We start from the raw sequence: 12862 nt of genomic DNA, 5'->3' as shown, positions 1-12862 counted from the left end.
ATTTCTCCCCCCACAGTGTAGACCAGCCCTGAGAGAGTTCACCTTCAATGGGATTCCAAAAGAGGGTATGTGTAAGACATGGGAGAGTCTGAAGGGCCAACACTTAGCCCAGAGACTAGGCAGCAGGACAGTGGGTTCCAGACTTCAGGAAAGGGTGCTAGACAATGTCTATACCCCTAGATTGTGCTCATTGATCCCCAGTGTGGGGCAGTGGGTGTGCTCCATTCAGGCTCAGAAAGCCTAAAACACCTGTGGACCCAGTGGCTGTGTTCCCTCACAGCAGCTTAGTGAGTGGCCAATTGGGCCTATAATCGTGGGGTACTGCAGAGCTGTCAGTTTCCTACCACTGAATTCAACAATGCCAGAATCAAAATTGGACCTCATGCGTATGGTTCATGTGTGGCTGAAGGATGGTAAGGACCAGGGGTCAGCAACCTTTCAGAAGTGGTGTGCCAAGTCTTCATTTATTCACTCTAATTTAAGGTTTCGCGTGCCAATCATACATTTTAACGTTTTTAGAAGGTCTCTTTCTATAAGTCTATAATATATAACTAAACTATTGTTGAATGTAAAGTAAATAAGGGTTTTAAAATGTTTAAGAAGCTTCATTTAAAATTAAATTAAAATGCAGAGCTCCCCGGACCGGTGGCCAGGACCCAGGCAGCGTGAGTGCCACTGAAAATCAGCTCGCGTGCCGCCTTTGGCACATGTACCATAGGTTGCCTACCCCTGGTATGGACCCTGACAACTCCTTTGTTTCTTCTTCCATACTGCTCCCATGCAGCAGCGTATGGGGATAAAGATTCTTTCTGAAAACTACAGGCTTGCCTCAGGCCCCCACACTATATATTGTTTTAACCCACCCCACCAGGTTCATAAATCTTCCCATTCACCACAATCATGTCCTCCCCCTCTCTTTCTCCCAGATCTCCAACTTTTCCTCCCTCTCAGCACAAACCTCTCTTAATGCTTCACTCTCCCCTCCCTTTCCCCTAAAGCCCTCATTTTCCCTCACTCATCTATCCCCCCCTTACTATCTCACCCTATACCCTTCATGCTCCCTCCAAATCCCCCACTCCCTCTCCCCCCAGTGCCCTCATTCTCTCATCCTCCATCTGTCTTCCCTTCCAAGCCCATTCCCTTTTCCTTTCTTGAAAACAGTGCAGTGGGTCCCACCGTTTATTCCCCCAGACTTTTCTTCTTCTGCAAATATCTGCTTTCTGTTTGTTACAGCAAGGACTTTGTTGCTCCCTGGCACTGCCTCACCTAATGTCTCTCTGCACCTTACACTCACTACCTCCACAAGATACTCATGTTGCTCTGTCACCCCAATATCCTCCCCTCTCCCCCTCAATATATCTAGTCTTCCTCTGTCTCTCAGTTCCGCTTCACATCCCTCTAGTTTCCCTGTTCATTGCCTTCATGCTCAAGTTCCTCTACCTTCTTTGCTTCCACAGCTCCCCTCCCCCCAAGTCCATTCACTGCTTCTGACCTGAACACCCAACCCCCAATGCTTCCACTGCTGTTTTTAGCCACAGGGCTGTCTCCCCAGACTGGGAGGCTCGCTCCCTGCTACAGTGTACACATACCTTCTCTACGTCTCCCTAGATTGTGTACTCTTCAGGGCAGGGATCACTCCTCCTTGTTTGTCTGGAAAACACTTAGTACAGCAAGGGTGCTACCATCAGCAAACAATAAATACTACAATACAAACATACATTATATAAGTACTGTTCACTCAGGTATTTCAATGCAGTGAAGAAACTATGTTTTATTGTTTAAAGAGCTTTGCAGTTCATTTATTAGGATTTTAAAATCCAGTAATTCCTCCAATAAAAAAGTTTGCCATGACAATGTAGTTCAACAAGGTAGTTCCACCAGAATTAAATTCTGTAATTATTTCTAGGTCTATAGCACAGAATAAAAATAGCATTTTAAAGAAGTCAAACAAAAAGTGAATTATAACCATCCCATTTTTAAACAATTTAGAATATTTCTCACAATTTACATTACAATAATCTAATTTAAATAACATTAATACAAAACTATCAAAAGTCAGGGAACTTAAAGTGATAGTCATCTTTACCTCACATACGTAGAAGACGTAACAGGTTTATGATCCTTTCCAATCTGTCAACTAGGTAGTCATAATTTTAAGAAAAAGCTCAAGTAAAAATTTTCAAATGAGGGTGCCTAAAGTTAGGCATCTAAATCCATATCTGTCTTTATTTTTGGACTTGCAAACACCCTGTTTTTCCATGGAGATGAGGATGCTCAGCAGCTCTTTGCAAGTCAGGCCAACTTTTTAAGTGTCTAATGCCCCAATTCTGTAAAAACTTATGCGCAAATGTAACTTTATGAATTTGAGTAGTCCCATTAAATTCAGAGAGACTGCTCATATGCATAAAATCACACACATAAATGTTTGCAGGATAAAGATATACGCTGACTTAGGAGTCTAATTTGGGAGTCTAATATGGATTCAGGTGTCCAATTTTAGGTCTCCAAATTTGAAATTTTTGGTTATAGTATTTACACAATTAACCAGAATGATTCATGCAATTATGTATTTAGGATGTCCACCGTGATTTTTAAATTTTAGAAACATTTGCTGTGCATGAATTGTAGCCAATTTTCAAAATATATCTGTACAATTTAATATATTTTTTCAAATTACTAATTAGACTAATCACTTGCCAAACTTCATGTTTTAAGCTTTGAGTTAAACAAATATAAGAAAGCATTCAGCCAGTAATTTCTTTCTCTATAGGCCATATTCTGCCACAGCTTTTAAACAGAAATCCTTATTAACAACAATGGTGATTTCTGCTTAAAAGTTGATGGCACACTCTGGCCCTATATTTTTAAAAGTTTACATAAACTTTCAAATAGTCCAAATAAATTTTAAAAAAGTCTAAGAAGCAACACAATCTTATACGCCCCAAGTTTTGATCAGGGGTAAATATTTACAACCGAAACACTTGAAAATGGATTATTATAATGGGAACAATGACACAACCTTAAAGTACATAATAAATGTCAATGCCATGACAGTACTTTTAATATTAATACTAGAAGCCTCTCCAGTTGCCAACTAAAAGTACATTTTTCAACAGAAAACTAGCTTCATTCTAGCTTATCCTCATTAATATAGATCAGTGCAGCATCATGCTAAATGTGTTTGCTTATACCAGCGGTTCTCAAACTGTGGGTCAGGACCCCAAGGTGGTCACGACCCTGTTTTAATGGGGTCACCAGGGCTGGCATTAGACTTGCTGGGGCTCGGGGTCAAAGCCAAAGCCTGAGCCCCACTGGCCAGAGTCAAAGCCCAAGTCCCACCACCAGTGGCGGCTCCAGGCACCAGCGCTCCAAGCACATGCCTGGGGCGGCAAGCCTCGGGAGGCGCCTTGCGGGTCCCTGTGAGGGCGGCAATCAGGCAGCCTTTGGCGGCACACCTGCGGGAAGTCCCAGGTCTGGCGGCAATTCGGCGGCGGCACGCCTGCGGGAGGTCCCCGGTTCCACAGATTTGGCGGCAATTCGGCGGCGGGTATGCCGAATCCGCAGGACCGGCAGACCTCCCGCAGGCATGCTGCCGAATCCGCAGGACCGGGGACCTCCCGCAGACATGCTGCTGAAAGCCGCCTGCCTGCCATGCTTGGGGCGGCAAAAAAGCCAGGACCACCCCTGACCACCACCTGGGGTCAAAGCCCAAGCCCTGGGTGGCGAGGCTCAGGTTACAGGCCCCCCCGCCTGGGGCAGAAGCCCTTGGGCTTCAGTTTTGGCCTCAGCAGGCTTTGGAATTGGCCCCTCCACCCAGGGCAGCTCGGGTGGGCTCAGGCTTCAGTCCCCCCTCCTGGGGTCGTGTTGTAATTTTTGTTGTCAGAAGAGGGTGATGGTGCAATGAAGTTTGAGAACCCCTAGCTTACATCATTGATTTAGATAGATACCAAGGGCAAAAGAAGTAGGTTGCAGTTCTCTTGCTACACTGTGGTAGGGCCCAATCATGCGAATACTTCTCGAAGAGCATAACAGTACATGCAAGTAGTTCCTCTGATGTGTGTAAAGTTAAGCATGTGTCAAAATGTTTGAAGGATCAGGGCCCAAATCATTACAATAATTATTATTCTTGATGTACAGCCTGTGTCAACTGGAGAAATCCTAAAAATGGCAAAGACACATAATCAATTAAGTAGTTGTGTCTGTGAGAAGGAAATTATTTTGACTCAATGAACCCTTTGTGCATTGTGATTTGAAATATATACCCAATTTGTGAGGGCTAAAAAAGACATGATAAGCCACTGATCTGTTTTCATCTCCCTTCTTCACTGTTCATTTATTTAGGGTTACCATTCGTCCGGATTTACCCGGACATGTCCTCCTTTTTGTGCTAAAAATAGCGTCCGGGGGGAATTTGTAAAGCACTCAAAATGTCCGTGATTTCCCCCCTCCCCCGGCAGAGCAGAGCGAGGGGCTGGGAGGGCTGCAGGAAAGTCCCGGGCTGGACTCAGGAGCAGCTGTAGAGGAGCTCCGCCCTGCATTCTGAGCAAGTGTATCAGCACAAAGTGCAGCCCTCCCCTTTTGCAACTGGGAGCGGTTTCTGCCATGCAGCGTAGCAAAACGGGAGGGAGAGCACTTTGTGCTGATACAAGGGCAGCTCTCCCCTGCAGCCCGGTCCGGCAGCACTGTGCAGGGCCAGGGACCGGGTTTTGTTGTGCTGGGGAGCGCAGCCACGTGTCCGGCTGGCACAGAGCCCAACACCCTGTTCTGAGCAGCAGGGTAAGGGGGCCAGGGGGCAGGAAGGTTCTGGAGGGGGCAGTCAAGAAACGGGGGGGGGGCTTTTTGGGGGGAGTGGAGAAAGTTTTGGGCAGTCAGGGTACAGGTAGGGGGTAGGGTCCTGGGGGGCAGTTGGGGGGGTCTTAGGAGGGGGCAGTTAGGGGACAAGGAACAGGGAGGCTTAGGTAGGGGGTGGGGTTCTGGAGGGCAGTTAGGAGCAGGGGTCCCAGGAGGGGGCAGTCAGGGGACAAGGAGCGGGGGGGTGGGGGGCTGGGAGTTCTGGGGGGGGAGCTGTCAGGGGGCAGGAGTGGGGAGAGGGATCAGAGCAGTCAGGGGACAGGGAGCAGAGGGGTTTAGATGGGTTGGGAGTTCTGGGGGGGGCTGTCAGGGGGTGGGGAGTGGTTGGATGGGGCGTGGGAGTCCCAGGGGTCTGTCTGGGGGTGGGGGTGTGGATAAGGGTTGGGGCAGTCAGGGGACAAGAGGCAGGGAGGCTTAGATAGGGAGTGGAGTCCTGGGGGGCAGTTAGGGGCAGGGGTCCCAGGAGGGGGCAGTCAGGGGACAAGGAACGGGGGGAGGGTTGGGGGTTCTGGGGGTGCGGGAAGTGGGAGGGGCAGGGGCGGGGCTAGGGCGGGGCTCCTCCCGTCCTCTCTTTTGCTTGCTGAAATATGGTAACCCTAATTTATTGTCAATTAAAGAAAGCTCTGATTTATATGATATCCCATGATTTTCCTTTTTTAAACGCTCCATTTTTTTCCTAATACAAAACACCTGTCAAACAATCAGCCTACATTTCATTGTATCTGGTCAGATGTTTTCAAGTGGCAACAGTCCTCACTTTCAGGGTAAAAGTCAGATAAAATCCTTCCTGTTCCACCTTTCATTAAAAAATATTAAGGCCATTTAAAATCTGTGCCACCTTAATTACCCATACTAAATTGAACAATTGTTTTGAAATCCTTCAACTGGAATGGTAAGCAGTTTTCTCCTATTTTTCTTCTGAATCTACTGGGAACAATAAGTCCATCTGAATGATTAGTCTCCAACATCCCCATCTCTATCACCAATGAGCCACAGAAAGTGAAAACTCATAGCTAATAAGGCAGTTCCAAGCAGATCTCCCAACGCAGTAAGGTAAGGGATAGAAAAACTGTCAGGATCTTTTCCTTTTTTCCAGAAGTGGTGCACCATCCAGTCAGCAATCCATAACAAAGTAAACACCTATGGCAGAACATTAAACAAAAGATAATCCAAAATCAGTGGGAATGGAATTAGAGCACTTTTGAAAATCCCACCCTAAATGTTAACATTGATCTATTTCACTGCTGATTATTTTAGCTGAAACATTAACCTAACAGGCCTGATTTCTAAGATGTGCTGAGCATCTGGGATGCCCATTGAACTTCAGCAGGAGGTGGTGGATGCTCAGCAACTCTGACAGTCATACTGTATGTGTATTGGTGGGTTAATTGTAGACACTGGGTGAACTGGGGCAGTTAGTGCCTTGGTGGTGTGGGGAATGAGGAATTCAAACCCTTCTCCCCACAAACTCAAGATCACTTTCACCCTTGCCTAAAAGGTGGAATATCAGAATTGTAGAAACCAGAAACTGGAAGGGGCCTCGAGAGGTCATCTAGTCCAGTCCCCTGTGCTCATAAGTATTATCTAGACCATCCCTGACAGGTGTTTATCTAACCTGCTCTTAAAAATCTCCAATGACGGAGATTCCACAATCTCCCTAGGCAATTTATTCCAGTGCTTAACTAACCTGACAGGAAGTTTTTCCTAATGTCCAACCTAAACCATCCTTGCTGCTATTTAAGCCCACTGCTTTTTGTCCTAGCCTTGGAGGTTAATGAGAACAATTTACTTCCCTCCTCTTTGTAACAACCTTTTATGTACTTGAAAACTGTTATGTCCCCTCTCAGTCTTCTCTTCTCCAGACTAAACAAACCCAATTTTTTTTCTATTTTCCCTCATAGGTCATGTTTTATAGACCTTTAATCATTTTTTGTTGCTCTTCTCTGGACTTTCTCCAATTTGTCCACATCTTTCCTGAAATGCACCTAGAACTGGACACAATACTCCAGCTGAGGCCTAATCAGCAAGGAGTACAGCGGAAGAATTACTTGCCACGTATTGCTTACAACACCCTTGCTAATACATCCCAGAATTATATTTGCTTTTTTTTGCAACAGGGTTACACTGTTAATTTGTATTTAGCTTGTGATCTATGACCCCAGATCCCTGTCCACAGTACTACTTCCTAGGCAGTCATTTCCCATTTGAATGTGTGCAACTGATTGTTCCTTCCTAAATTGAGTTCTTTGCATTTGTCCTGATTGAATTTCAGCTCATTTACTTCAGACCATTTCTCCAGTTTGTCCAGATCATTTTGAATTTTAATCCTATTCTCCAAAGCACTTGCAACTCCCATTAACTTGGTATCCTCTGCCAACTTTATAAGTGTACTCTCTATGCCATTATCTAAATCATTGATGAAGATATTGAATAGAACGGGCCTCTGAACTGATCCCTGTGGGACCCCACTTGACGTGCCCTTTAGAAGGAAAGATAAGATGCATCCTCTCCCCAGTACGTAAAGTCTCAACTACCTCCTAGTTTCCAATAACCAAAGCTGTCTCACTGGTGTCCACACCATTAGTGCTCTTTCCCAATACTTTGTCCTACAGTGCAATTATATTTTCAATACAAAAATATAAGAAACAATGAAATTTTGAGGGTTAATATCAAAATAACCAAATGCCACCAGGCATAATTTGATTGAAATTGGGAGAGTAAGTGGGGAGATTGGCTTTAGGGGAGCAGTGCTGAATAAACCGAAGTTTAGTGTGATGCACAGGAGCACTTGTTAGATCACATCTTTCTAACAATTAGAAAGATGTGATCTAACATTTCACCCAGACAGTAGGAACCAATGTAAATGGCCTAGAAACCATGAAGTATCAATTTCAACCCAGGCCCAATTCCCATAGGCATTGTGAGATCTGCACTTTTACACCAGGTCTGAATTTGGTTCAGAGTGCTGTGTTAAAAACTTTATTCCCAGCTGTGACTGTCTCAGCACCTAAGAAATATGAATTTAATGCTGAAGGTACGTGTGACTAGTAATCCAGTACTAGTAGGGATTCATTTTTGAATATTCCACAGCTGTATAAGAATTTCTGGCTCATTTCAATCATGTGGCATGGCGTGAGTAGGGGGAAATCTCCATCTCTTCTTTCAGAGTAGCAGCCGTGTTAGTCTGTATCCGCAAAAAGAAGAACAGGAGTACTTGTGGCACCTTATAGACTAACAAATTTATTAGAGCATATGCTCTAATAAATTTGTCCATCTCTTCTTGTCTCTTTGGATGGGACTGCCTAGGCTGAAATAAATGGTCAGACACCACAATGTCTTTTTAGCTAATCAGGTCTTCAGGAATTATAACATGAGGTCTGAACTAAGGACACTTCTTACCTCACTAACATACAGAAGAAGATTTACTATATACATTAAAGAAAATATATGTACCGGTAATACAAAAATGGTAAAAGTAGAACATTTAAAACTAAATGCATACATTATCTTTCCACATGCTATCAGTTGCTAGAACATTTTCAGTGCTCATAAGATTTTTTTAAATGATCTCTAGATTAAAGCCAAGTTTAGAAAATATCACGTTAAATATACTAAAATGATTAAATACGTTACAAAACTTCCTCTCAGCACTTCGTTTTTTAAAAATTAAAAAATTCATGGTTTACACTACAAAACCATATTTTAAATCTAAACTTGTGAATTTTTTAAGAAATTACCAAACACTCTCCCTATTTTCTCTTTATGAAATATGCATAACTTATTTAGATAAACACATCTTCTCAATAGGCAACTCTGTAGTTTAAGCTAATTATGCATGTGCTAGGTGTGCTTACTGGAATCCAAACAAATATATTTAAAAGCAGATGTTTTCTTTGGAAGATTATGTCAGATTCTTTCAGTCAGCTCCTTCTACCAACACAGACAAAAAAGGTCTGTATATAGAGATACTGTACATAAACAGTCCCTTGCAGGCCCTACATAGCAGACTCCATAACTTAAATAGACAATAGTTATACAGGTTTATCAATCTAATGATGCGGGAACTCTTTTTAAGAAGAATATTACTTACTGCAAAAAGAGACACATGATTAATTAGAAATACAATACATAGTAAAATGTAGTGCAGAATGTGACATTTTTAAAATTAAAGACTTAAAACTCCAAATTGTGCCTATATATTTCCATTTCTAAAATATCTGGCTGACGTAGGTTTGGGAGAAAAGTAGTCCTTGAATTCTACAAGACTTAAAGGGAGGATAAATTGACCACCGTGTTTCAGAAAGGTCAAAGACATAACTGAGTAGCTGCATACATAAAAGGACTGACCTCAGAACTGAGAGACTCTACAGTCATTGATCAGGGAAAAGATAGGATAATACTTGGAAAGAAGCAGACTGGTTAAAGAACGAAATATTGACATTTTAAAAGGAAGGTCAGGCTGAATTAAATCGGATTAATTTCTTGATGTGACTGACAAAAGAAATTGACAGAATTGAAACAGATGACATAATCAACCTGGACTTCAAGAAGGCTTTTGTATTTAGTGTCACAAAAAGCAGTATGTAAAGTTAGCATGTATGATGGTGTTGGTAAAACTCAGTTTGATAAAAACATATTGGCAGCTGAGGTCAGAGAACAGTGGAAAACAGTATAATGGAAGTGGCAAAAAGAGACTGTTGAGAAGACAAATCTTGTTCAGACTACACACTGTACTAATGATGCAAAGTCATGAAGTAAATAGTACATATGTGTATATAACATAAAACTGGAAGAGATAGTCATTAACCAGCAAGGCCGGCTCTGGCTTTTTTGCCGCCCCAGGCAAAAAAGCCTCCCGCCGCCCCCAGCCCCCCGGCGGGGAGTGCGGCAGGGGAGGGCGCCGAGCCCAGCCGCGGCCCCGCTCTCCCCGGCTGGCCGGAGCGCCGGGGGAGGGCGGCGAGCCCGGCCGCAGCCCCGCTCTCCCCGACCGGCTGGAGCGCCGGGAGGAGGGCAGTCCCGCTCTTCCCGGCCGGCCGGAGCGCTGGGGGGAGGGTGGCGAGCCTGGCCGCGGCCCCACTCTCCCCGGGTGAGCGCCCCCCCCCTCCAGGTGCTGCCCCAAGCACATGCTTGGAGGGCTGGTGCCTGGAGCCGGCCCTGTTAACCAGAGAGGAAATGAGGGCTTTTTGAGAATGAAGTTTGTGGCAGCCATCTCAGATTCATATTAAAACTATGTGCCTATATTTTCAAAACTAGGTGCCTAATGTTTGAAATTCAATATCTCATGACTCTGCAGGGCTAGAAATGGGAGCATTATACCACAGAAAAAGAAATATTACTTCTTTTTTAATGGGACTTAGAATTTGCTTCTCATCTTTGTAGGGCTAGGGATAAACTTTCAATTTCTGATTTTAGATAAAAAAAAAAGCTAATTTTTGGTCATTTTTAGATATCTTTACTACCTCTGAGCCCTCTGCAGTTGGACTCATGGTTATTAAGGCACCTGGCTTCACAAGCAGAAAGAAACAAAAAATATTTCCAATAAAAAACGACATTTAAAAGATCTCTTAAACATTACTAAAATAGATTTCCTGTTTTATGCAGTGTAGAAAGAATACATTATGGCATGTTGCGGTATACTATAACGGTTTTATTGGTACAGTATATTAATTTAGGATTTCCTGCATGACTGACTTATGGTTTCACCATTATGATGCATGCCAAATACATGATGATAAAACCCAGATTAATTCATGCTGATAAAAGTTTTAGAACCACATAATATTATAAGCACATCCATTATCTTTTTATTTATATGTAAATAAGAGGTTTTAAATATCTTTCATGAAGATATATGTAGCTTGTGTAATCAGAGTGCCAATACTGAACTACAGAAATGGGTAAAATTTAGCTACATAGTTCTAATGTTCTATCATTTCAATATCCAGGTCACTTCAACATTCAGCCATAAGTTTGGGTCTGGAGCCAATACCACTCAGTGGTTTTACCAATGCTGAAGATTCTTTTATGGGGAAGGTGTATTGGCAGCATTTCTTGTGGCTTGCTGCTAGTACTAAATTCACTGCTGTTACGCCTCATGCTTTTACCCTTGTTTCAATGTGATAATGTATTATGAAATACAGTTTTATTTTCCCATTACTAATTCATTTAGCTATCGCTAGGAAACAGGACAGAGGTTGTTTACATGTGTATATTTTTCATGCGTGAAGCACTGGATAATATGTTCATTTCTAGTATTCTGTTTCTGAGAGAAAGGTAGAATGAAGGTCGTGAGTATGTAGCATATTGGGTAAAATCCATTAGATGGATCTAGTAATTATCCCCAAACCAACTATTATAAACCAGAAACTTCAGAGTTAAATTTACAGTTAAGAACTCCAAACATGTTAATATAAGAAATGCACAATTAAGGCACCAAAACAACCACAACTCTGACCTGTACGTGAAGTCATGCAATAACCACAGGATTATGATTATAGCATTTTAGTTGTCTGTGGTCCCAGATGAGATTAAAATTATTTTTAATTCCACATTAGGTTTCCCAGATTTTTTCCCCCTCATGGCATCCCTATGGGGCCTTGTCTGAATAGTAACTGAAAAGTACCTATAATGGTCTCATTCTGTAAGCCTCCATTCATGGAATTCCCATTGACTGCAATGAAAATTCTGCATTCAAAGTACTTGCAAAGTAGGCCCTGAATACTCAGAGAATATAGTTGCTGGATGCAGATACCTCATTTTTCCAAAAAAGCAGACTGTTCCATTACATTTTAAAACAAAACAATAACCAATCTTCTCTGGTGGCCACACGTCAACAGTCCTGGTTCTTTCCATGTCATAACCAGAGGAATCAATCCACTGCCTTCACCAAATATGGAAAGAATTTCTACCACCTCTGGCTCTCCAAAAAAATACTATCCCCTTTCTTCTCTAAGAAGGACCTTGCCACTGTCAGCCATGCCATAATTACTTCCATGTTAGAAAAGTGCAATTCACGCTGCTTGGGGGTGTAAGTGGACACCAAACGCAAAAGCTACAATGTATTCATCATTCAACAGCCTGCCTCTTAAGCAATAGACACCAGCATGGGTATATTCCACTTGCTCCTCGTTTACTTCTGGACGAAATTCAAAATGGTAAACAAATTGATACATAACACACTAAGGCTAGGTCTACACACAGAAGTTGCATCAAACTAATTTTGTTAAACTGGTGTGACTCAGTGTATGGATAATCATATCCGTTTAAAACTGGTTATAATATCAGTTTAACCTGCACCTGTAAATTTACAGACATAAGCTAAACCAAGATAAATGTTGGAAAATCTCTAAGTGGCATTGATAGCATAACCAGCTCTATGTGCCCCTCCCTCCCAATCCCAGCAGAGAAGATGTGTTGGGAGCAAGGCCAAGAAAAAGGAGGCATTGCTTAAGACTACTTTGTGCTTTGATGATCCCCAGGTTTGCTAGGATGGGGCCTTAAAATTCTTAAAATGTATCTAAGCAACATGTATAATTACATGATATCTATCTAAAGTGCTTATCACCATGGTATCCGAGTACCTAGATGAGTGTGGTATAAAAACCTTGATAGACAAAAACTAAGGCCTGCTCTAAACACAGAGTTGCACTGGTTTAACTAAGGCCTGGTCTACACTATGACTTTAATTCGGATTTAGCAGCGTTAAATCGAATTAACCCTGCACCCGTCCACACAACGAAGCCATTTATTTCAAAATAAAGGGCTCTTAAAATCAATTTCTGTACTCCACCCCGACGAGCGGAGTAGCGCCAAAATCGATATTGTCATTTCGAATTAGGGTTAGTGTGGCCGCAATTCGATGGTATTGGCCTCTGGGAGCTATCCCACAGTCCATCATTGTGACCGCTCTGGACAGCAATCTGAACTCGGATGCACTGGCCAGGTAGACAGGAAAAGCCCCATGAACATTTGAATTTTATTTCCTGTTTGCCCAGCATGGAGAGCACAGGTG

The 12862-nt window shown here is 42.8% G+C and overlaps 1 protein-coding gene across 4 annotated transcripts in view; it reads right to left on the bottom strand.

Moving 5' to 3' along the window:
* Positions 1 to 1751: 1751 nt before the first annotated feature.
* Positions 1752 to 12862, bottom strand: part of SLC41A2 (solute carrier family 41 member 2) — a 110097-nt gene continuing 98986 nt past the window's right edge. For all 4 annotated transcript variants that reach the window (XM_005300774.5, XM_042843625.2, XM_065565016.1 and 1 more), the window contains one exon: positions 1752 to 5991. In XM_005300774.5, the coding sequence (XP_005300831.2) occupies positions 5806 to 5991 (186 nt within the window). In that variant the 3' untranslated portion in view covers positions 1752 to 5805. The remainder of the gene's footprint in view (positions 5992 to 12862) is intronic.

Source organism: Chrysemys picta, chromosome 1 (genome assembly GCF_011386835.1).
Source record: "Chrysemys picta bellii isolate R12L10 chromosome 1, ASM1138683v2, whole genome shotgun sequence".
NCBI lineage: Eukaryota > Metazoa > Chordata > Testudines > Emydidae > Chrysemys > Chrysemys picta.
The sequence above is the reverse complement of the archived record's forward strand: the minus strand, read 5'-3'. Positions and strand labels throughout refer to the sequence as shown.